General features: G+C 44.9%; 1 protein-coding gene across 2 annotated transcripts in view; it reads right to left on the bottom strand.

Annotated features, from left to right (window-relative positions):
- Positions 1-4297: 4297 nt before the first annotated feature.
- The window catches only part of RAB2A (RAB2A, member RAS oncogene family), a 115662-nt gene continuing 96648 nt past the window's right edge, over positions 4298-23311 (bottom strand). For both annotated transcript variants that reach the window (XM_089334570.1, XM_089334567.1), the window contains one exon: positions 4298-4820. In XM_089334570.1, the coding sequence (XP_089190696.1) occupies positions 4809-4820 (12 nt within the window). In that variant the 3' untranslated portion in view covers positions 4298-4808. The remainder of the gene's footprint in view (positions 4821-23311) is intronic.

Raw genomic sequence — 23311 nt, 5'->3', positions numbered from 1 at the left:
ATAATGGGGATTCAAGGAGAGAAGCACCTGGCCTCTGGTCCCCAGAAAGTCCAGGTCAGGGATAGAGGGTGCAGGAGCGGAGAGAGCTGCAGCAACTGTCGAGGGTCTCCCAGAGTGTCTTTACATCCAGACTGGGGTGGCCTCACTCCCATCTGGATTCTGTGGCCTTGGAACCTGTGTCATAATAAGTCTCGAGCAGCTCTTACACAGGGAGGCACACCTCACTTGCACCCTGCCAGCTGGGCATCAGGATGCCGGTGAGGTCTCCCACACCCACACCTGCCCAGAGCAATCTCAGGTGTGTGTGTAGACAAGTAGTTGATGTGAGGCTGGATCAGAGTTGGAGAACCCCGGTTGCAGGGAGAGCAATGAGGAGTTTGTTGTTAGAGGACAGTGACAGGAGACAAAGGCCTTTAACAGCCCCGTGGCTGCCAGGCTTGCAAACTCTGGGTGGTTCCTTCACTTACCAAATATTTGAGTGCTGGGTTGGCATTCAGCAAAGTGGTTAAGACCTGGGACACATCCATTCCGTATCAGAGTGCCTGGATTGAGTCCCAGTGATGCCCCTGATTCCAGTTTCATGCTAACATACATCTCAAGAAGCAATAGATGATGGTTCTAGTAGTTAGGTCCCTGTCATCCATGTGGGAGACATGGACTGAGTTCCAGCCTCCTGGCTTCAGCCTGTTCCAGCCTCTATACTGTCTGGCCCAGTGTTCTCTCCGTCCCCTTTCACCCTTGTGGGCATTTGGGAAGTGAACTAGCAGATGGAAGTTCTATCTTTGTCTCCAAGTGTCTCTGCCTCTCTGCCTTTCAAATAAACATTTTAAAAAAATTGAATACTGCATAGGTACAAGGCACTGTTTTCAGTGCTTTGGAACTTGGAAATTTTGCTGTTAAAAAAGCCCTTGCAGTGCCAGCACTCCATATGGAGGCTGGTTTGAGTCCCGGCTGCTCCACTTCCCATCCAGTTCCCTGCTAATGTGCCTGGGAAAGCAATAGAGAATGGACAAAGTCCTTGGGCCCCTGCACACATGTGGGCTACCTGGAAGAAGCTTCTGGCTCTTGGCTTCAGCCTGGCCCAAGCCTGGCCATTTCAACCATTTGGGCAGTGGACCAACAGATGGAAGGCCTCTCTCTCTGTCTCTCTTGCTCTCTCCATGGTTCTACCTTTCAAGTAAATAAAATAAATCTTTTTAAAAAATCCCCACAAATTAAACAAATTTATAAAACTAATATAGGATCACAAACTTCTAATTTTTATTTTGTCAATTATTGACATTTAATAATGGCTATCATAAATAAAATAATTGAATATTTTATTTTCAATTTGTATTTATTCCTTTTTGAATAGGTAAAATCCAGAGGCACATAGGATGAGAGAGGAAAGTAAATGTCCCTCCCACAGAGGCAAACACTGTTTCTAGAGTAAAGCCACTAAAATATAATTTATTTTCAACTTATTTGTGTTTTTTTTTATTTTTTTTTTATTTTTTTTTTATTTTTGACAGGCAGAGTGGACAGTGAGAGAGAGAGACAGAGAGAGAAAGGTCTTCCTTTGCCGTTGGTTCACCCTCCAATGGCCGCCGCTGCAGCCGGCGCAACGCGCTGATCCGATGGCAGGAGCCAGGATCCAGGTGCTTTTCCTGGTCTCCCATGGGGTGCAGGGCCCAAGCACCTGGGCCATCCTCCACTGCACTCCCTGGCCATAGCAGAGAGCTGGCCTGGAAGAGGGGCAACCGGGACAGAATCCGGCGCCCCGACCGGGACTAGAACCCGGTGTGCTGGCGCCGCAAGGTGGAGGATTAGCCTATTGAGCCACGGCGCCGGCCCTATTTTCAACTTATTTGAAAGGCATAGAGACAGAGACAGAGAAAGACAGAGGGATAGAGAGAGAGAGAGACAGAGAGAGAGAGAGAGAGAGAGAACCTTCCATACACTGGTTCTCTCCCCAAATGCCCACAGCAGCTCACAGGGGCTGGGCCAGGCCAAAATGGGGAATCAGGAACTCAGTTCAGGTCTCACAAGTGGGTGGCAGGAACCCGGGTACTTGAATCATCCCCTGCTGCTGCCTTCTATGCTGTGCGTCAGCAAGAAGCTGGATTTGGGACCATGCAGTCATTCCAATGGTGATGCAGGAGTTACAAGTAGCATCTGCTCCCTCCCCCCACAGAAACCTTTTACTTAAGGACTACAAACTTCATGCATTTCATAAACACAGCTGTGGGAACATAGTGATTCTTTCCACCCTTCCCACTCTCCCACCTGCACTCCCACTTTTCTTCCTCCTCCTTCTCCTATTCTCATTCTTATTTTTTATTAAGATCTATTTTCTTTTTTAAATATTTTCTTATTTATTTATTTGAAAAGCAGAGTTACAAAGAGGCAGAGGCAGAGAGAGAGAGAGAGAGAGAGAGAGAGAGAGAGAAGTCTTCTATCCACTGATGCACTTCCCAAATAGTCACAATGGTCGGAGGTGGGCGAATCGAAATCCAAGGAGCCGGGAGCTTCTTCTGGGTCACCCATGCGGGTGCAGGGGCCCAACGACTTAGGCCATCTTCCACTGCTTTCCCAGGCCATAGCAGAGAATTGGATTGCTGCACTTTGGGCAGAGGTGGCTTTACCTGCTATGCCACAGTGCTGGTCCCACTAAGATCTATTTTCAATTAACTTTATACACATAAGATTAACTCTATACTAAGTAAAGAGTTCAACAAATAGTGTATAAAAAATGTTCCTGAACAGTCAAGACAAGGGCTGTTCAAAGTCATTGTCTCTTGAAGTGTTAATTTCATTTCCATAGATTACTTTTTAGGTGCTCTATTAGTTATTATAGATCAGGGAGAACATATGATATTTGTCCTTTTGGGAATGGCTCATTTCACTAAATATGATGTTTTCCAGTTTCATCCATTTTGTTGCGAATGACAGGATTTCATTTTTTACTGCTGTGTAGTATTCCATGGTGTATGTATCTCATAATATCTTTATCCAGTCTTCAGTTGATAGGCATTTGAGTTGATTCTGTATCTTAGCTATTGTGAATTGAGCTGCAATAAACATGGGGGTACAGGTAACTCTTTCATATGTTCATTTCATTTCCCTTCGGCAAATTCCCAGGAGTGGGATGACTGGATCATATGGTAGGTCTATATTCAGATTTTTGAGGTATCCTCATACTGTCTTCCACAGTGGCTGTGTTCATGTTCCCACCAACAATGGATTAGGGTATGTTTTTCCCACATCTTCACCAGCATTTGTTGTTTGTTGATTTCTGTGTGAGAGCCATTCTAATGGGGGTGAGGTAAAAGCTCATTATGGTTTTGATTTGCATTTCCCTGACAGCTAGTGACTCTGAGCATTTTTTCATGTGTTTGTTGGCCATTTGGGTTTCCTCTTTAGTAAAATGCGTGTTTAATACCTTTGCCCATTTCTTAAATGGGCTGTTTGTTTCTTTGTTCTTGAGTTTCTTGAGTTCTTTACATATATTATGGTTATTAATCCTTTATCAGTTGCATAATTTGCAAATAATTTCTCCCATTCTGTTGGTTGCCTCTTCACTTTGCTGAGTGTTTCTTTTGCAGTGCAGAAGCTTCTCAACTTGATATAATCCCATTTGTCAGTTTTGGCTTTGATTGCCTGTGCCTCTAGGATCTTTTCCAAGAACTCTTTGCCTGTGCCAATGTCTGCAAGTAGTATCTTAATTGCTGCACCAAATGCCCCTCACCCTCCAAAATGTTTGTTCCCTCCAAAAGAACAACTTGGAACAATTTGTGTATTTTTTCCTTTCTGCCAAGTATTTTGACACTCCTCTGAATGAGGCATTGTCTCAGGTGCAGGAATTAGGGGCTGGCTGCATCAGTGACAATCCCTTAGGCTGCCATCTCAGAGTTTAAATATTATGGGAACTGTATCGGAACTGGGCCACTTCATAGAGATCTAAGTGAATGAATTAGGAACCCCAACAGGGGCTGAAGGAAGAGGACCCCAGTGGGCCAAGGGTTATACAGGTTTACACCAGGCATGCAGAGTACAAAAATGAGCACGAGTTTAGAAGCAGAGCACCTGCCCTGTCCAGGACTGGTCACAGAATCGGATAGTAGGTGAAGGTCTTCTTGCATAGGTCTGAACAGGATGGAGAAACAGATTGACAATAGGGCTTGGTCCACATATGAGTAAAAATGCAAGGGAGTCTGGGTGCAGGGAATATCAAAGAGCTGAGAGACCGCTTTCTTGATGGGGTTTCTGTTTATGCAAAGACACCAGCTAAATCTGTCTACATGCTTCCTTCTTCATCTTTTTTTTTTTTAAAGATTTATTTATTTACTTGAAAGTCAGAGTTACACACAGAGAAAAGGAGAGGCAGAGAGAGAGAGAAAGAGAGAGAGAGAGAGAGAGAGAGAGAGAGAGAGGTCTTCCATCCGCTGGTTCACTTCCCAATTGGCCGCAACAGCTGGAGTTGTGCCAATCCGAAGCCAGGAGCCAGGAGCCAGGAGCCAGGAGCCAGGAGCCTCCTCTGGGTTTCCCATGTGGGTGCAGGGGCCCAAGGACTTGGGTCATCTTCTACTGCTTTCCCAGGCCATAACAGAGAGCTGGATCAGAAGTGGAGTAGCTGGGACACGAACTGGCACCCATCTGGGATGCTGGCACTGGCAGGCTGCAGCTTTACCTACTACACCAGAGTGCCAGCCCCTCCTGCTTCATCTTTCAAACATCTGGGTGCATCTCTGAACCAAACCGAGCTGTCATAACTCACCAGGGCTCTGCCCATGCTCTCCAGTCAGGAGATCTATTGTAAAGGATGAACTTCAAGCTTTGCACTGTAAGAAATTAACAGATTGACTCGTTATTTTTCTAACAGGCTTTATCAGTTTTTCATCAAGTTTAGGTTTATAGAGAAATTTCCTCTCTCCTCCTCATTACTTCCTGTTACTCTGCCTAGTAGCATCTTGCATCAGTGTGGTAGTCTGTTAGGACTGATGAATACATATTATCCATTATTACCAACTACACTGGGTGGTTGCCTTTACAGCCCAGTCTTGGTGCTGTACATTCTATGGGTTTGGACAAATGCATGACATGCAGATGGGGCTCCAGACTTCTGGCTTCAGTCTGGCCCAGGCATGGCTATTGTGGCCATCTGGGGAATGAACCAACAGATGGAAGATTTCTCTCTCTCTCTCTCTAATTCTGCATTACAAATAAATAAATAAATCCCCCCCAAAGAAAACATTTATCTTTTCTGCCAATTTGGCAAAAATTGTTATTTCATGGTTCCAGTTTACATTTTATAGATCTTGAGCATATTTTTAAATGTTGGGAGCCATTTGAATTTCTTATGTCAGGGATTTTCTGTTCATTTCCTTGGCTTATTTTTCTTCCATAATAATTTTTCACTTATACAAGTAATATATTATGTAATGTTATCATAAAAAGTCAAACAGTATAGAAGTACATGGAATTAAAAATTCTATCTCCTGAAATTCATTACTATAGCACCAACAGTTTAGGGCATAGTCTTCCATATAGTTTTCTCTGTGTACATACATGTGTGTGTATATATATATATATGTACACACACATATGTGCATGTATATAACCATATATATTATTCCAAATCACACACACACACATCTATGACATGTTAAGTTTAAAGTATATCTGTACATATATATGGTTTAAGTTCAAGATATGTATTTTTTTAAAGACAGAGTTACAGAGAGGCAGAGACAGAGAGAGAGAGAGAGAAGTCTTCCATCTGTTGGTTCACTCCCCAGATGGCTGCAATGGCTGGAGCTGCACCAACCTGAAGCCAGGAGCCAGCAGCTTCTTCTGGGTCTCCCATGAGGGTGCAGGGGCCCAAGTGCTTGGACCATCTTCTGTTGTTTTCCCAGGCCATAGCAGAAAGCTGGATTGGAAATAGAGCATCCAGGACTTGAACTGGTCCCATATAGGATGCCAGAACCGCAGGTGGTGGCTTTGCTCACTACGCCACAACGCTGGCCCCAAAAATATGTATTTTTTTTACATAATAGTATATCTTACATGTATAGAACTCTGATTCCCCCCCCACTTTTTAGTATTCCATGTATTATGGAGTACATGTTTGTGTCCCCCTCCCCCCCAGACTCATGTGTTGAGACTCCAAACCCAAAGGGATAGTACTAGGAAATGGGGCTGTTGGGATAATTAGATTTGGATGGAGTCCTGGCGACAGACCCATGATGGGACTAGTGTCCTTCTTTTTTTTTTTTTTTGACAGGCAGAGTGGATAGTGAGAGAGAGAGACAGAGAGAAAGTGTCGCTCCCCGTCTTCGTGGAGGAACGACACAGGACCCTGCGCTGTTCTTTCGTCTGCTCGGCCCTCCCAGGGTTTGCTGCTGGTTCTTCCCGGGTTGGCTACCGTCCCTTCCACCTCCGTGGAAGGGCGGTTCCCCCTAGCCACATTCCCCACTTCTGCGGGGGAGTGGCACACCGCCGGCCGGCTCTCTCGGGGGCTGCACAGGTGTTCCCTCAGATGTTCCCCTTAGATGTTCCTGGTGCATGTTGTCTCTCTCCTCCTTTATAGTCCTCTTCCACCAATCCCAACTCTGCTACCCACACGCCGAGTACGCTGCTCTCCTCCAATCAGGAGCAGGTCCTACAGTTTATTGGTTGAACTGGAGGCAGCTGTGTAGAAGCTGTTTCCTCCTCTCCCAGCGCCATATTGTGGGAGAGCAGATGCATAGAATAAGTCTTAATTCCAGTAACTTAGTCTAGTCCGAGTTGCTCCCCACAAGAAAGGTCTTCTTTTGCCGTTGGTTCACCCTCCAATGGCCGCCATGGCCGGCATGCTGCGGCCAGCGCACCGTGCTGATCCGAAGCCAGGAGTCAGGTGCTTCTCCTGGTTTCCCATGGGGTGCAGGGCCCAAGCACTTGGGCCATCCTCCACTGCACTCCTGGGCCACAGCAGAGAGCTGTCCTGGAAGAGGAGCAACCAGGACAGAATCCGGCGCCCCGACTGGGACTAGAACCTGGTGTGCCGGTGCCGCAGGCAGAGGATTAGCCTATTGAGCTGCGGTGCCGGCTGGGACTAGAGTCCTTCTAAGAGAAAGAGCTCTGTGTGAGGGCACAATGAGCAGGTGACTGTCTCCAGACACCAGATCTGCTGCCACCTTGATGTTGGGCTTCTCAGCCTTTAGAACTGTGAGAAATAGGTGTTTGTTGTTTAAGACGTATTTGTGTTACAGCAGCCCAAAGTGACCAAGACATCATGAGACCCACCCCCTGTCCCATTGCCACTGAACCAACACATCCATACTGCTCACTGTGAACCAGGTGCTGTCCTAACACTCTACAAATGTTGGCTCATTTCATCCTCACAGTCACCCCACGGAATAGGTATTATTGGTGCCCCCATTTTTACTAAGGAAACTGAGGCATAAAAAGATTAACCTGGGGCCACAGCTGTGATGTAATAGGTTAAGCCTAAGCTTGGGGTGCCAATATCCCATATGGGTACCAGTTCAAGTCCTGGCTGCTCCTCTTCCTATTCAGCTCTCTGCTAATGGCCTGGGAAAGCAATGGAAGATGGCCAAAGTCCTTGGACCCCTGCACTCACATGGTTAGACCTAGAAGAAGCAGCTCCTGGTTCCTGGCTTCGGATTGGCCCAGCTCCAGCTGCTGTGGCCATCTGGAGAGTGAACCAGATGGAAAACCTCTCTCTCTGTCCATAACTCTGCCTCTCAAATACATCTTTTTTTTTTTTTAAAGAAAGCTTTTATTTAATGAATACAAATTCATAGGTACAGCTTTAGGAATATTGTGGTTCTTTCCCCCATACTCAGACCCCCCACTCCCATCCCATCTCCTACTCCCTCTCCCATCTCATTCTTCATTAAGATTCATTTTTAATTATCTTTATATACAGAAAATCAACTCTACACTAAGTAAAGATTTCAACAATTTGCACCCACACAGACACACAAAGTATAAAGTACTGTTTGGAGACAACTTTTACCATTAATCAAATACATCTTTAAAAAAAGATTAAGTTGCTCAAGATCACACTACTGGTCAAGTATAGAATAGATTAAAGCTTCATGTTAAAATTGTCTAATTGGTGTCGGCACTGTGTCGCAGCAGGTTAACGCCCTGGCTTGAAGTGCCGGCATCCCATATGGGTGCCGGTTCTAGTCCCAGCTGCTCCACTTCCGATCCAGCTCTCTACTATGGCCTGGGAAAGCAGTAGAAGATGGCCCAAGTTCTTGAGCACCTGCACCCACGTGGGAGACCAGGAAGAAACTCCTGGCTTCTGGCTTCGGATCGGCACAGTTACGGCCATTGCAGCCAATTGGGGAGTGAACCATCGGATGGAAGACCTCTCTCTCTCTCTCTGCTTCTCCTCTCTCTGTGTAACTCTGACTTTCAAATAAATAAATAAATATCTTTAAAAAAATTGCCTAATTGAGAAGTTGAACTTGTTTTTTTAAAAATAGTTTTTAAAAAAGATTTCATTTTTATTTATTTGAGAGGTAGAGTTATAGACAGTGAGAGGGAGAGACAGAGAGAAAGTTCTTCTACCCACTGGTTCACTCCCCAAATGGCTGCAATGGCCACAGCTGCACCAATCCAAAGCCAGGAGCCAGGACCCTCTTCCAGGTCTCCCACGTGGGTGCAGGGGTCCAAGTATTCTGGCCATCTTCTACTGCTTTCCCAGGCCATAGCAGGGAGTTGGATTGGAAGAGGAGCAGCCAGGACTTAGAACCAGTGCTCATATGGGATGCCGGCACTGCAGGCGGAGGATTTAACTGCGCCACAGCGTCGGCCCTGAACTTGTTTTTTAACTTTTGCTATTTCAAATGGTGGTACAATGAACATTCCATGGACACAAAAAGAAAACCAGAGGAGAAAATGGGGTAGAAAATCAGGTCCAGAGGGACTGAGACAATTGGAGGTACCAAAATTGGTGGAAGAGGAGCTGAAGGCACTAATTGGTTGTGTAGGTGGCCTATAGAAAGAATGCATCTTGGGGTAGGTGTTGAGCTAGTGGTTAAGAGGCTGTCTGGGAATCCTGCAATCCATATCGGAGTGCCTGGGTTCAAGTCTCAGATGAGCTCTGGATTCCAGCTTCCTGTTCATGGACACCCTGCAGGGCAGCGGATAATAGCTGATGTAGTGGTGTCCTTGCCACCCTTGTGGGTTGAGTTCCCAGCTCCTGGCTTTGGCTTGGCCTAACCGTGGTTATTGCAGGCATTCAGGAAGTTAACTAGCAGATGGAAGATCTCTGTCTGTCCCTCCACCTTTCAAAAAAAGAAAATTAAAAAATAAAAAAGGGATGATCTTCACAGCATCCCTGAAGGGGAAGGAGCAGACCAAGGGACCAATCAAGTGCAATTTGTCTTGAGGACAAGGTTACAAGGAGTCAGCAAGAGCTAACCTGCTGGGAGGATTTCAGTGTGGAAAACTTGGCAACCAAGCTACAAGAGAGGACTCTGAGCATCATTATTTTTCAATGATCTGCATGCTGTATATGAAAGAATGACATATTGTATTATCTAATTGCACATTCCTATGATTTACTGTATTTGGCTAATATTAAATATTTGTTGAATTTTATTCATATTGTATTAAATGAAATGTATACTGAGTGAATATTTGATATTTACTTTCTAATAACTTTTTTTAAACATTCTATTTTTTTATTTGAGAGGTAGAGTTACAGACACAGAGAGAGAGAGAGAGAGGCAGAGAGAGATCTTCCATCCACTGGTTCACTCCCCAGATGGCTGCCATGGCCGGAGCTGAGCTGAGCCAAATTTAGGAGCCAGCAGCCTCCTCAGGGTCTCCCATGCAGGTACAGGGTCTCAAGCACTTGGGCCATCTTCCACTGCTTTCCCAGGCCATAGCACATAGCAGAGAGCTGGATCAGAAGAGGAGCAACCGGGACTTGAGCCAGCACCCATATGGGACTCTGGCACCACTATGCCACAGCACCAGCCCATCGAATGACATTTTATACTTAAAATAAGAGAAAGGCTATTATTTAAGGATAATTAACTAAGAGAGGCATAGATGGAAGAAAAATCAAGCATTTGGAAAATAAAAATAACTGATGAAAATGCAAGTTAGTAGAAAGTATAAAATGCCTTAGATTTGTTCAAACAAATGTGAAATAGGAAGAACTTTCCTCCTTACAATGCACTGAATTTGGAAATGTAGAAGCAAAATTCAATTCATATTTTGAAAACACAGCTCCTCAAAACAGAGGTGTTGCAGCTGAAAAAGGATTAATAACCAGAATATATAAAGAGATAAAGAAACTCCACAACAACAAAATAAACAACCCAGTTAAGAAATGGGCCAAGGACTTAACAGACATTTTCCAAAAGAGGAAATCCAAATGGCCAACCAACAAATGAAAACACGTTCAGGATCACTAGCCATTAGGGAAATGCAAATCAAAACCACAATGAGGTTTCACCTCACCCCAGTTAGAATGGCTTTCATACAGAAATCAACAATCAGCAAATGCTGGCAAGCATGTGGGGGAAAAGGTACCCTAATGTACCTTTTGGGTATGTAAACTGGTAAAACCACTGTGGGAATGTAAACTGGTAAAACCACTGTGGAAATCAGTTTGGAGATATCTCAGAAAACTGAACACAGACCTACCATACGATCCAGCCATCCTACTCCTGGGAATTTACCCAAAGGAAATATACTACCCTCCCCTCCCCCCAAAAAAGAGGTGTTTCTGGAATGATTGCCATTATCTCTAAATAGTTAATTAACTTATTAATTACTCTTTTAAAATCTATTTTACTTATTTGAAAGGCAGCTGAGGGCCGGCACCGTGGCTCACTAGGCTAATCCTGCGCCTGCGGCGCCGGCACACCAGGTTCTAGTGCCGGTCGGGGCGCCGGATTCTGTCCTGGTTGCCCCTCTTCCAGGACAGCTCTCTGCTGTGGCCAGAGAGTGCAGTGGAGGATGGTTCAAGTGCTTGGGCCCTGCACCCCATGGGAGACCAGGAGGAAGCACCTGGCTCCTGGCTTCGGATCAGCGTGGTGCGTTGGCCGAAGTGCGCTGGCAGCAGCGGCCATTTGGAGAGTGAAACAATGGCAAAGGAAGACCTTTCTCTCTGTCTCTCTCTCTCACTGTCCACTCTGCCTGTTAAAAAAAGAAAGAAAGGAAGAAAGGAAGAAAGAAAGAAAGAAAGAAAGAAAGAAAGAAAGAAAGAAAGAAAGAAGGAAAGGGAAGGGAAGGGAAGGGAAGGGAAGGGAAGGGAAGGGAAGGGAAGGGAAGGGAAGGGAAGGGAAGGGAAGGGAAGGGAAGGGAAGGGAAGGGAAGGGAAGGGAAGGGAAGGGAAGGGAAGGGAAGGGAAGGGAAGGGAAGGGAAGGGAAGGAAGAAAGAAAGAAAGAAAGAAAGAAAGAAAGAAAGAAAGAAAGAAAAGAAAGAAAAGAAAGGCAGCTGATAGTGCTCCTGGAATTTCAAGCAGCAACTTAACTCACTGCCCCACACCACAGGCCCTCTGCTTCAATTTTAAGTCTAATATCATGTCAGGAAGTTTCTATGGGTTTATGTGTGATTCTTCTGGAAATTGTTATGCGGTAGTCTCTGATGTTCTGAATAGCACCTTGGAGTCTAAATGATCATGAGGCTGGATGATATGAAAGCCATATTGGTAGAGAGGAACTCTGCTTCTCTCAGGATGAGCACAGCAGGTGCTACACAGTGAAGGTGCTATTAGCTTCCCATCAGCCCGCGGGGTCACATCTTCACTCACAGGGCCTAAAGGGGTGTCAGTTTCCTGGCGTTGCCATCACAGGTGCAACTGGTGGCTTCAAAGAACAGAAATGTATTGTTGCACTGCTCTGGAGCCAGAAGCCCAAAGTCAAGGTCTCCGCGAGCCAGGCTCCCTCTGAAGCCTGTCAGACGATCCTTCCTTGGCCTTTCCTCACTTCCATTCAGTTGCCAGCAATCTCCAGCCTGCCTGGGCTTACAGCTGCCTGATTCTGGTCTCTGCCTTGGTTCACATATGGTGTTTTCTCTGTGTGTCTGCTGTACATGGCTGGCTCTGAAAAGGACGCTCATCATAGCTGAATAAGCAGTTCACCCTATTCCAGTTGATCTTATCTAAACAAATTAGAATGGTCCTAGTTCTAAACCTGGTCAGATTTTGAGACTAGGATTTCAACATATTTTGGGGGGTGGGGAGCACAACTCCTGCATAAGGTAAACTTCATGCATTTGCATGTAGAGGACAATACACAAGGCAGCATCATTGTGGAATGGAGATCAAATCTTACAGGAAAGAGCATAAAACACACATTTACAAAAACACAGGTGTAGTTCTAAAGCCATCACCTGCAATGCTGTCATCACGTATGGGTGCCTGTTCACATCCTGGCTGCTCCACTTCTGAGCCACTCTGCTATTGTGCCCGAGATAGCAGTGGAAGGTGGCCCAAGTGCTTGGGCCCCTGCATCCATGTGACAGACCTGGGTGAAGCTCCTGGCTCCTGGCTCCTGGCTTCTATCTGGCCCAGTCCCAGCTGTTGCAGGCAATTGGGAAGTGAACTGGTGGATGGAAGATCTCTCCCTGTCTCTCCTTCTCTCTCTATAACCCTGCCTTTCAAATAAATATTTTTCGTCAAGATTTATTTATTTATTTGAAGGGAAGAGTTATATACATACAGAGAGAGAGAGAGAGAGAGAGAGAGAGAGAGATCTTCCATCCTCTGGTTCACTCCCCAAATGGCTGCAATGGCTGGAGCTGTGCCGATCTGAAGCCAGGAGCCAGGAGCTTCTTCTGGGTCTCCCATGTGGGTGCAGGGGCCCAAGGACTTGGGCCATCTTCCTCTGCCTTCCCAGGAGATTACCAAGGCCATCCTGTGCTGCTTTCTCAGGACATTAGCGGGGAGCTGGATTGGAATTGGAGCAGTCAGGACTCTTAACTGGTGCCCATATGGGATGATGGTGCCACAGTTGGTGGCTTTATCTACTGTGCCATGGCACTGGCCTCAAATATATCTTTTTTTAGAAGATTTATTTATTTATTTATTTGAAAGTCAGAGTTACATAGAAAAAGGAAAGGTGGAGAGAGAGAGAGAGAGAGAGAGAGGTCTTCCATCCAATGGTTCACTCCCCAGATGGCTGCAATGGCCAGAGCTGCGCCGATCCGAAGCCAGGAGCCAGGTGCTTCCTCCAGGTCTCCCACACGCATGCAGGGGCCCAAGAACTTGGGCCATCTTCTACTGCTTTCCCAGGCCATAGCAGAGAGCTGGATCGGAAGCGGAGCAGCCGGGTCTTGAACCGACGCCCATATGGGATGCCGGTGCTTCAGGCCAGGGTGTTAACCTGCTACGCCACAGTGCCGCCGCCCCCCACCCCCCATATATATCTTTTTTAAAGCAAATATCCATGGAGCTCCCATTCAGGTCAAGAAACCAAACATGGTACCAGAGAAGCCCCTGTGTGTCTTCCTACACTGAAGGCCCTCTTGCCCTACTAGAAGTCACCAACAGCCTGACGTGTGAGATAATTTCCTTTAGAGTTATTGAAGTGATTCTGAATCTTTCTTATTTTTCTTTCCTTTTAAAATTTCTATTTTTATTTGAAAGGTAGACATATGGACAGAGATCTTCTATCTGCTGGTTTACTTCCCAAATGCCAGCAACAGTTAGGCCTGAGCCAGGCTGAAGCCAGGAGCCAGGAGCTCAATCTGGGTCTCCCACGTGGGTGGCAGGAACCCAGGCACAGGAGCCATCATCTGCTGCCTCAGGAGGCTTTAGGAAAGCTGGATCAGAAGCAGAGGAGCTGGGATTCAATCCAGCTGACATGAATGCAGGCGTCCCAGGCAGTGACTGAACTGCTTTGCTATATGCCTACCTCTCCATGTTTTTTCACAAGCAAAATTCTTTGTTGCTGAGTGGCTGTGGATCAACTCATTTCCATTGCTGTGAATATATGTATGATTTCTCCTTTCTACTGATGAATGTTGGGGTTGTATCCAGTTCGGGGCTATGACATACAACACCACACACATTGTGGTGCACACGTGATTGAGTTTCTCTAGGGCATTTCCCCAGAAAGAGAACTGCAAGGCTGTTTTCCAAAATGGTTGCACGGATTTATGTTCCTCTCAGTAGCATATGAGGATTGCCTTTGATTCTAACACTTGACATTGTCAGATTATTATTATTATTATTATTATTTTTGACAGGCAGAGTGGACAGTGAGAGAGAGAGAGACAGAGAGAAAGGTCTTCCTTTGCCATTGGTTCACCCTCCAATGGCCGCCGCAGCCAGCCCATGGCGCTGATCCGATGGCAGGAGCCAGGTGCTTCTCCTCGTCTCCCATGGGGTGCAGGGCCCAAGGACTTGGGCCATCCTCCACTGCACTCCCTGGCCACAGCAGAGAGCTGGCCTGGAAGAGGGGCAACCGGGACAGAATCCAGCGCCCTGACCGGGACTAGAAACCGGCGTGCCGGCACCGCAAGGTGGAGGATTAGCCTAGTGAGCCGCGGCGCCGGCCGATTATTATTATTTATTTATCTTTTTGCCAATTCATGGATTGTGACTGTCTCATTGTGAACTTTGTTTACTTCCCTGATTGCTACTGAAGTTGAACACCTCTTTTGTGTATTTATTGTCGATTTTGATTTCCCTTTTTGTGAAGTGTGTGAGTGTGTTGCTCATTTGTTAGAATTAAAAAAAGACACATATTTTAAATCCTACACCCATGTTAATTGCTTCAAATATTTTTCTGTGGCTCATGTTTTTATTTTTAAATCATATCTCTTATAGAATGGAGATTCTTTTTTTCTTATTTTATTTTATTTTATTTTATTTTTGACAGGCAGAGTGGACAGTGAGAGACAGAGAGAAAGGTCTTCCTTTGCCGTTGGTTCACCTTCCAGTGGCCGCTGTGGCCGGCGTACCGCGCTGATCCGAAGCCAGGAGCCAGGTGCTTCTCCTGGTCTTCCATGGGGTGCAGGACCCAAGGACTTGGGCCATCCTCCACTGCACTCCCTGGCCACAGCAGAGAGCTGGACTGGAAGAGGGGCAACTGGGACAGAATCCAGTGCCCCGACCGGGACTAGAACCCGGTGTGCCAGCGCTGCAAGGTGGAGGATTAGCCTAGTAAGCCGTGGCGCCGGCCGAGATTCTGACTTTTAATGTAGTTGAATTTATCGCCGATGACATTTACCGAGTCTCCTTGGCTGGCACTATTTGAGGTGTTTCTTCAGCATTGTCTCACTGGAGACCACTTTGGGGCTAACAAGGAGGAGATGAAGAATGTGAAGGTGTGGCTCCGCGTTTATGTGTTTTAAAATTGGGAGCCAGACAGGCTTCTAGGCGAGGAAAGTTCTACCTGGATCTTGCAAAGCGTGAAAGCCACTGCTGTGAAAGTTCTCAAGACTTCTGCAAGGCTTTTCTTTCTGGAAATTGACTGCAGTAGCAGCCTCAGGGTGGGGATGGAGGGCCGTGTGATGGGGTTGATTAAGCACTGCATGTCAGGGACAAGCATAATACAAGGTGGCCTGGAGATGAGAGCTCTGCCCTAGATTCCAAGAGGGGCAGGGGATGTTCTCAGAGGTCCTAAAATTTGGAACGCCAAGTCCATGGCCAAGTGGCTTCTAACAGACAGCTGGCACTTGGCTGTCTTACATTGTTCAGCTTTCTAATTAGTATTGCATTAGAGACAGAGGTATTTTAAAAGCTTATTTCTCAAGAAATAAAGTTTTTTATTTTTAAGATCTATTTATTTATTGGAAAGTCAGAGAAAGAGAGAGAGAGAGTGAGCGAGCAGCTGGGACTCGAACTGGTACCCATATGGGATGCTGGTACTACAGGAGGTAGCCTTACCTGCTACACCACAACACCAGACCCTAAAGTTTGGTTTTTATTTAGACAACTGTATTTTGCGAAGTAGCAAGTACTCAGTCTAATCACTTATGATGATCTCTCAAATGCTTTCCATGGAGCAGGTGTTTAGCCTAGTGGCTAAGATGCCCGCATCCCACATTGGAAGTGCCTGGGTTCAATCCCTAGCTCTGGCTCTTGACTCCAGCTTCTTGCTAACGAAGACCCTAGAAGGTAGGGGTGATGGCTTAAGTAACTGGATTCCTGACATCCATGTGGGAGACCCTGGATTTTGTTCCTGCTTCCTGGCTTCAGGCTGGCCCAGTCCCGGCTGCTGCAGGCATTTGGGGGAGTGAATCAGTGGACAGCAGTGCTCACTCTCTCTCTTTCTCTCTCTCTCCTTGTACATAAAATTACAAGAATACATATTTTCTGTGCTCATCGTTCTTCAACCAAAACATAGGTTATTCACTTATTTTTGAGACATTTAATCAAATAGTGAAATATCTTTTTTTTTTCCTGAGAGGAATATTGGAATTGATGATTTTGTTGCTGTACTGGGCACCATAATATTTTCAGGAGCTTTTAAAATGCAAAAAATCATTTGTGAACTACTTTTGCCTCCAGCATTTCCCTACACACGCACACACACAGAGCTCACTCTCCTCCCTGTAGGCTTTTAATCTGTTCCTTCTTACCACTGTCAGAATACTGATGTTCATTCATGCTTTTGCTTGTTCTATTGCTGCCATCAATCTTGTAACTCTTCTTTCTCATCTCTCAGCCTCTCACCTTTCCCACTAACAGGACGTCCTTTTCTGTAACATCTGGGGCTGGGGCGTGGCTCAGCCAATAGCAGATGAACTCTATTTTGCATAAGGAACTGACCCACCCACATGGCCTTTGGGTTGCTCTGATTTTCCCCCATTTGCTGGTAAGTGTCTGGAGGCAGATTTACCAGATAGATTTTCAACTCCTTCTCAGAGTGATGTGATGTAAGAAGGACTCACCTGACCACTGGTGGTTTCAAGGTGGAGGGAGGAAGGGGGCTACAAGCCAAGGAATGCTGGCCACCCTGCAAAGCCAGAAAAGGCAAGAAAATAGATTTTTCTTAACACTTGCAGAAAGGACTACAATCTTGCCAAGAGCTTGCTTTTGTGACACTTCTGACATCCAGGACTGTCAGATGTTATTTTTCTTCTTAAAGTCACATTTCTGGAAATCTGTAACAGCAGCAATAGAAAAAACTTATACACTGGATTAATAAAAAATCTGTAGGGGCAGTCACTGTGGTATAGCAGGTTAAACTGCTGCTTGGGATTCTCACACCCCATATCAGAGTGCCTGGTTTGTGTCCTGGCTCCTCTACTTCCAATCCAGCTTCCTGCTGATGCAACCTGCCAGGCAGCAGGAGATTGCTAAATAGCTTGGGGCCCTGCCAGCCACCCATGTGGGAAACCAGATGCAGTCCTGGGCTCCTGCCATCAGCCTGGTCAAGCTTTGGCTACTGTGGGCATCTGGGGAGTGAACCAATGGATGGAAGATCTCTCTCTCCCCTCACCCGAAAAGACAAAAATAAATAAGCATTAGAAAAGGAGAGGTTGGAATCTCTGTTGAAAAAAAAAATCAGTAAGATTCTTACAATTAATACACTCAAAATAGGGTAACAATGCAATTCTTCTGAAAATCTCTGTTTTAATATCCATGAAAAATAAAATTTGGATTCCAAGTCCAATGAAGGGAGGTGCTTTTGTTCTAGTATATTTTATAAGAATTTGGGGGCCGGCGCTGTGGTGCACTGGGTTAACGCCCTGGCCTGAAGCGCTGGCATCCCATATGGGCGCTGGTTCGAGACTTGGCTGGTCCACTTCCTGTCCAGCTCTCTGCTGTGGCCCAGGAGGACAGTGGAGGATGACCCAAGTGCTTGGGCCCTGCACCCTCGTGGGAGACCCGGAGGAGGCTCCTGGCTCCTGGCTTCAGATTGGTGCAGCTTCGGCTGTTGTGGCCATTTGGGGAGTGAACCATCGGATGGAAGACCTCTCTCTCTCTCTCTCTCTCTGCCTCTCCTCTTTCTGTGTAACTCTGACTTTCAAATAAATAAATAAATCTTTCAAAAAATATTTTATAAGAATTTGGGAAAGAATATTTCCTTTGAAAAAGTCTTCTTTTAGCTAGTTATGAAGGAAGTAGTTGTACACAGAAACAATTTCATGAAGCAAGAAGTTAGCATTAGTAGAAGGAAAAACAAAGCCACTATCATTATATTTCCAACACTGAATTTTGTAGGCTTCATGATGTTTTAACTTATTTCAAAATAACTTTAGAGACAGCACTGTGGTACAGTAGGTTAAGCTGCAGCCTGCTGTGCCAGCATCCTTTATGGGCACCAGTTCCAGTCCCAGCTGCTCCACTTCCGATCCAGCTCCCTGCTAATGTGCCTGGGAAAGCATCAGAGGATGGCCCAAGCGCTTGGGTCCCTTCACCCACCTGGGAGACCTGGAAGAAGCTCCTGGCTCCTGGCTTTGACCTGGTCGAGCCCTGGCCATTGTAGCCAATTGGGTAGTGAACAAGTGGATACAAGATCTCTCCCTGTCTTTCCTCTAAATCTGCCCTTCAAATAAATAAATAAATCTTAAAAAATTTTAGACTTGGAGAAGTTTTAGAAACAGCAATTTCCATATATTGTCAATTATTTTCCCCCTAAGGTTAGACTTTTATGTAACCATAAGACAGTTGTCAAATCAAAAAATTAGCACTGATTAACAACCAAATATTAGGGGCCAACGCTAATACTAGGGGCGTAGTGGGTAAAGCTGCCACTTGCAGTGCCAGCATCACATATGGGTGCTGGTTTGAGTCTGGGAAAGCAGCGGAAGATAGCCCAAGTCCTTGGGCCCCTGTACCCACATGAGAGACAGGAGGAAGCTCCTGGCTCCTTGCTTCGGATTGGCCCAACTCTGGCTCTTCCATCCATTTGGGGAGTGAACCAGCAGATGGAAGATCTCTCTCTCTCTCTGCCTCTCTGTAACTCTGCCTTTAAAAATAAAACAAAACATCAAATACTATTGGTCTACAGACTTAATATTTCGCCAGTTTTCTCACTAATGGTCTTTCCTGGACCCAGCCAGCACTGCATTGCATTCAGTTGTCGTGTCTCCTTATCTCCTCCAACTTGTCTCCTCATTCTTCATCTTTCATGACTTTGACATGGGTGAAGAGCACTGGCCATTTACTTTGTTGAATGTTGCCCCACTTGGGTGTCTGATGTTTCCTTAGTAGGTTGAAGCTGTATCTCTTTGGCAATACCATGGGATTGTGTTCTCAGTGCACCCCCCTCAGAAAGCACATGCTGTCTTCATGTCTGATCATTTGATGAAGGTGATGTCTGCTAGGTTTTTTCCACCAAGTTACTATTTTTCCTTTTGTAGTAGCATCTTGTGGGGAGGTAACTTTTTCAACTTTTATTAATTTCTACAAGACAGCAAGAGTGAGAGAGAATAGCTTCCATCTGCTGGTCCATTCCTCCAATGCTTGCTATAGCTGGGACTGGGTCCGACCAAAGCCAGGAACCCAGTACTCAATCCAGGTCTCAACATGGTGGCACGGGCTCAAGTAGTTGAGCCATCACCTGCTGCCTTCCAGGGTGTACATTAACAGGAAGCTGGTATAGGTAACAGAGCTGGGACTCGAACACAGGTACTCTGGTGTGGGATGCTGACATCAAATGCTGGCCCCCACGGGGAGATACCTTAGACTATCCATGTTCTGTTTCTTGTCATACTTTGCCCACTAATTACACTCATTGATTTATCCTTTTAATATCAATTGTGCTGATTTCTTGTTTACATCATACCTTCTCTTCTTCTAATTGGTGTTCTAATGTAAGAGCTGCTCCCCCATTCACTTAGTCAATCATTTTTATCAATATAAACCCATGGACATTTATTCCATTCCATAGTTTACAAGCCATTACTAGTATTAGTTGTTTAAGTTGGTGATATGAAGCAGTATGCTGGCGTGTGTATCCACTGACATGCCTTTCCTCATCCCATGAGCACTTCCTTATTTTTCCTTGGCATCAAGATTTTCTTTAAAAAATTTTTTTAAAATTTTATTGGAAAGGCAGAGTTCGAGGGAGAGACAGAAACAAAGAGATCTTCCATCTGCTGGTTTACTTTGCAAATGGCTGCAATGGTCAGAGCTGGGCCAGACTGAAGCCAGGAGTCATGAGCTTCCTCCAGGTCTCCCATGTGGGTTTAGGGGCCCAAGTTCTTAGGCCATTCTCCGCTGCTTTCCCAGGCACATCAGCAGGGAGCTGGATCAGAAGTGGAGCAGCCAAGACTCAAACTGGTGCCCATATGGGAAGCCGGCACTGCAGGTGGTGGCTTTACCCACTCTGCCACAGTCCCAGCCCATCCAAGCTCATTTTCTAATTCTGCTGCCCCAGCCTAGGAATCACCCATTTCTTCAAAAGGCTCAATATCCACTGAGAATGACATTTAGAAACCAACTAGATGGCAATAACAGCAATAGGTGTGCTCGCTGCTACTGCAGCCTTTACTTCTGGGTCCTGTCTATGGACAAAGCTGGGAAATGAATGTATGTATATTCATAGACTCAGCTGTATTTCTAAAGCTGTGCATTTCTACAGAAAATAAAATCAACGAGTCCAGATCTGCAACACCACTTCAAGACTTTGTTATTTGCAACTCCTTTCTCAATGAGAACCTTTGGTCAGCCACAACACATTTTCTTATTTGCTGTCTTAAGTTTATGCAAAAGGCAGTTTTACAATGCTAACCCAAATCCTTTAATTATGAAGATACTTGTGCATAGTTCATTTTGTCTTTGGCCTTACAGTATAGAAATGCTATTATCATCCATGCAGGTTTCTTTCTTCTCACATCAGTATGGCAGTTACTCATTTGTAGTAATTAACTTCCTTCACTAGTTTGTACATCAAGTTCCTGCACATCACAGTTGATTTTAACTGTATCTGGGGTATGGGAAACATTACCATAGTTCTGAATCAGTTATACAAAAATGAATACTGAGAGAGAAATGTCACCTCTCCTCATCCCGACTACCCTTTTCTTAATCTTCTTAGTTTTCGGTTTACTCTTCTTGAGTTTCCTCGGCACAAATGAGCAGATGCACATATATTTTCTTATACTGTGTTCTTTGTATACAAAGGATGGTAAATCGCAGGTACTCTTGTGCTTTGCATTTCTCATTTACTGTATCTGGGAAATCAGAGTTCTTAGAGAACTTATATTTAAAAAAAGCTTTTTAAAAACTGCAAAGGACTCCACTGTGTGGCTGTACATTGCTTACTGGATCACTCTTCTATATATATATATATTTAGGTAACTTACATTCCTTTGCAACTACAACCAATGCTGCAGAGTAACCATGTGAATGTGAACTTTTGCATTGTTGGAGAGTATTACCAGGGAAGATTCCTAAGTGGGATTGTTGGGACAACACTAAATTTACTTGGAGTTTTATTGGATATTGCCAAATCCCAACCCCAAGAAAGGTAGCTGCAGTACGCAGTTCAACCAACTCAGAGGAATGTTTCACCAACAGAATGTGGTATCATCCTGCTCTTAAATTTTTCCATCTCATGGGAGAGAAATGGTATCTTGGCTTTAACTTGTTTGGATTTTTAAAAACAACTGCTTCTTAAAATGTACTTATTCTCATTTTTGAGAGAGCAAGGGGGAAATTTTTCCATTCACTGTTCACTCCCCAAATGCCCACAAAAGCCAGAACTGGGGCGTGTAGAAGTGTGTAAATCAATCCAGGCCTCCCAAATGGGTGGCAGAGGCCTAAGTACTTCAGTCATTATCTGCTGCCTCCCAGGGGTGTGCATTAGCAGGAAGCTGAAATTGGAAGTGGAGCCAGGAAAGTAACGCAGGCACTCTAATATGGAATGTGGGTGTCCCAACTGGCGTTTTCACTTCTGCACCAAATGCCTGCCCCACATTTGAACTTTTTCAAAAGTAAATTTTATTATGTATATTAAGGTATACAGTATATTATGAAATACATAGACAATAAAAAGGGTTACCACAGTGAAGCAAACTAACATCCATCATTTCATGTTTAAAGATTATTTATTTGAAAGGCAGTGTTACAGAGAGGGACATTTATAGAAAGAGATCTTCCATTCACTGGTTTACTCCCCAAATGGCTGCAACAGCAAGGGTTGGGCCAGGCCAAAGTCAAGAGCTCCATGGGGGTCTCCCACATGAGTGCAGGGGCCCAAGGACTTGGACCATCTTCCGCTGCTTTCCCAGGTGTATTAGCAGAGGGAGGGATCAGAAGTGGAGCAACCAGGACTTGAGCCAGTGCCCAATGGCTTGCCAGAGTTGTAGATGGCGGCTTATCCCACTGTGCAATGCCAGCCCCATCATGTATGAATTTTTAAAATATATTTTTGGGCTATATGAAAGTCTTCTTTAGTGAATTATCTGCTCATTTTTTCCATTATGGTTTTTCATCCTTTGTACTTCAATTTTCAAGAGTTGGCCTCATGATTTTGCAAAACTAATGAACACTAATACATACATGGGCAGTTTAAAAATAAAGTTCCCTATTATGACTTCAAGTAACACTGTAGTACACTGAAGATAGGGCTTTATTTTAATGTGAACACCAAAGTAATCTAAACTCTTTAAAACACAGGTAGATATACTGATCTAATTGTGTAGCAAATTCTTACTATGAAACAGTTTTTTTTTGGGGGGGGGCATTATTTTTAGCTCATACAGTTTAGCCCCACATTGCCAACCTTATGCAACTGAGATGGGGCTTCTTTACCTATGAAAAAATACTTAGTGTGTTCAAAAGATATAATTTTTTTATTACAAATATTTTGATACCATTTGCTTACTTATTACCCTTTTAATCATTAGCAGATAAATCAGAACTATTTTTCTGTTAATGGGTTATTTTAAAATATCCTTCAAAACAACTGTGAAGATCCAGTTCGGCTCCCTTAGATAGTTTGAACTAATGGTTTCATCTAATTATATGCAAGGACAAAATGGTAACAAAGTCTTTATGAAGATTACAATTTTGGAATATGTTGAAACATTAAATTTTTTTTTTTCAGTGCCTGATTTTCTGGCTATTAAAACATACTCACAGATGCCATAAAAACTCATCAAATATCAATTAAAAATGTAAATTTTAGGGGGCCAGCATTGTGGCATAGCAGGTTAAGCCACCACCTTCAACGCTGGCATCTCATATGGGCACCTGTTTGAGTCCTGACTGCCCCACTTCTGATCCAGCCCCCTGCTACTGTACCTGGGAAGGCAATGGAAAATGGCCCAACTGCTTGGACCCCTGCCACCCACATGGGACACCCAGAAGAAACCCGTGGCTCCTGGCTTTAGCTTGGCCCAGCCCTGGCTGTTGCGGCAATTTGGAGAGTGAACCACCAGAAGGAAAATTTC

Source organism: Oryctolagus cuniculus, chromosome 6 (assembly GCF_051225735.1).
Source record: "Oryctolagus cuniculus isolate XC-2025 breed Fujian yellow rabbit chromosome 6, ASM5122573v1, whole genome shotgun sequence".
Taxonomy (NCBI): Eukaryota; Metazoa; Chordata; class Mammalia; order Lagomorpha; family Leporidae; genus Oryctolagus; species Oryctolagus cuniculus.
Note: the sequence above shows the minus strand (reverse complement) of the source record. Positions and strands in the feature narration are given on the sequence as shown.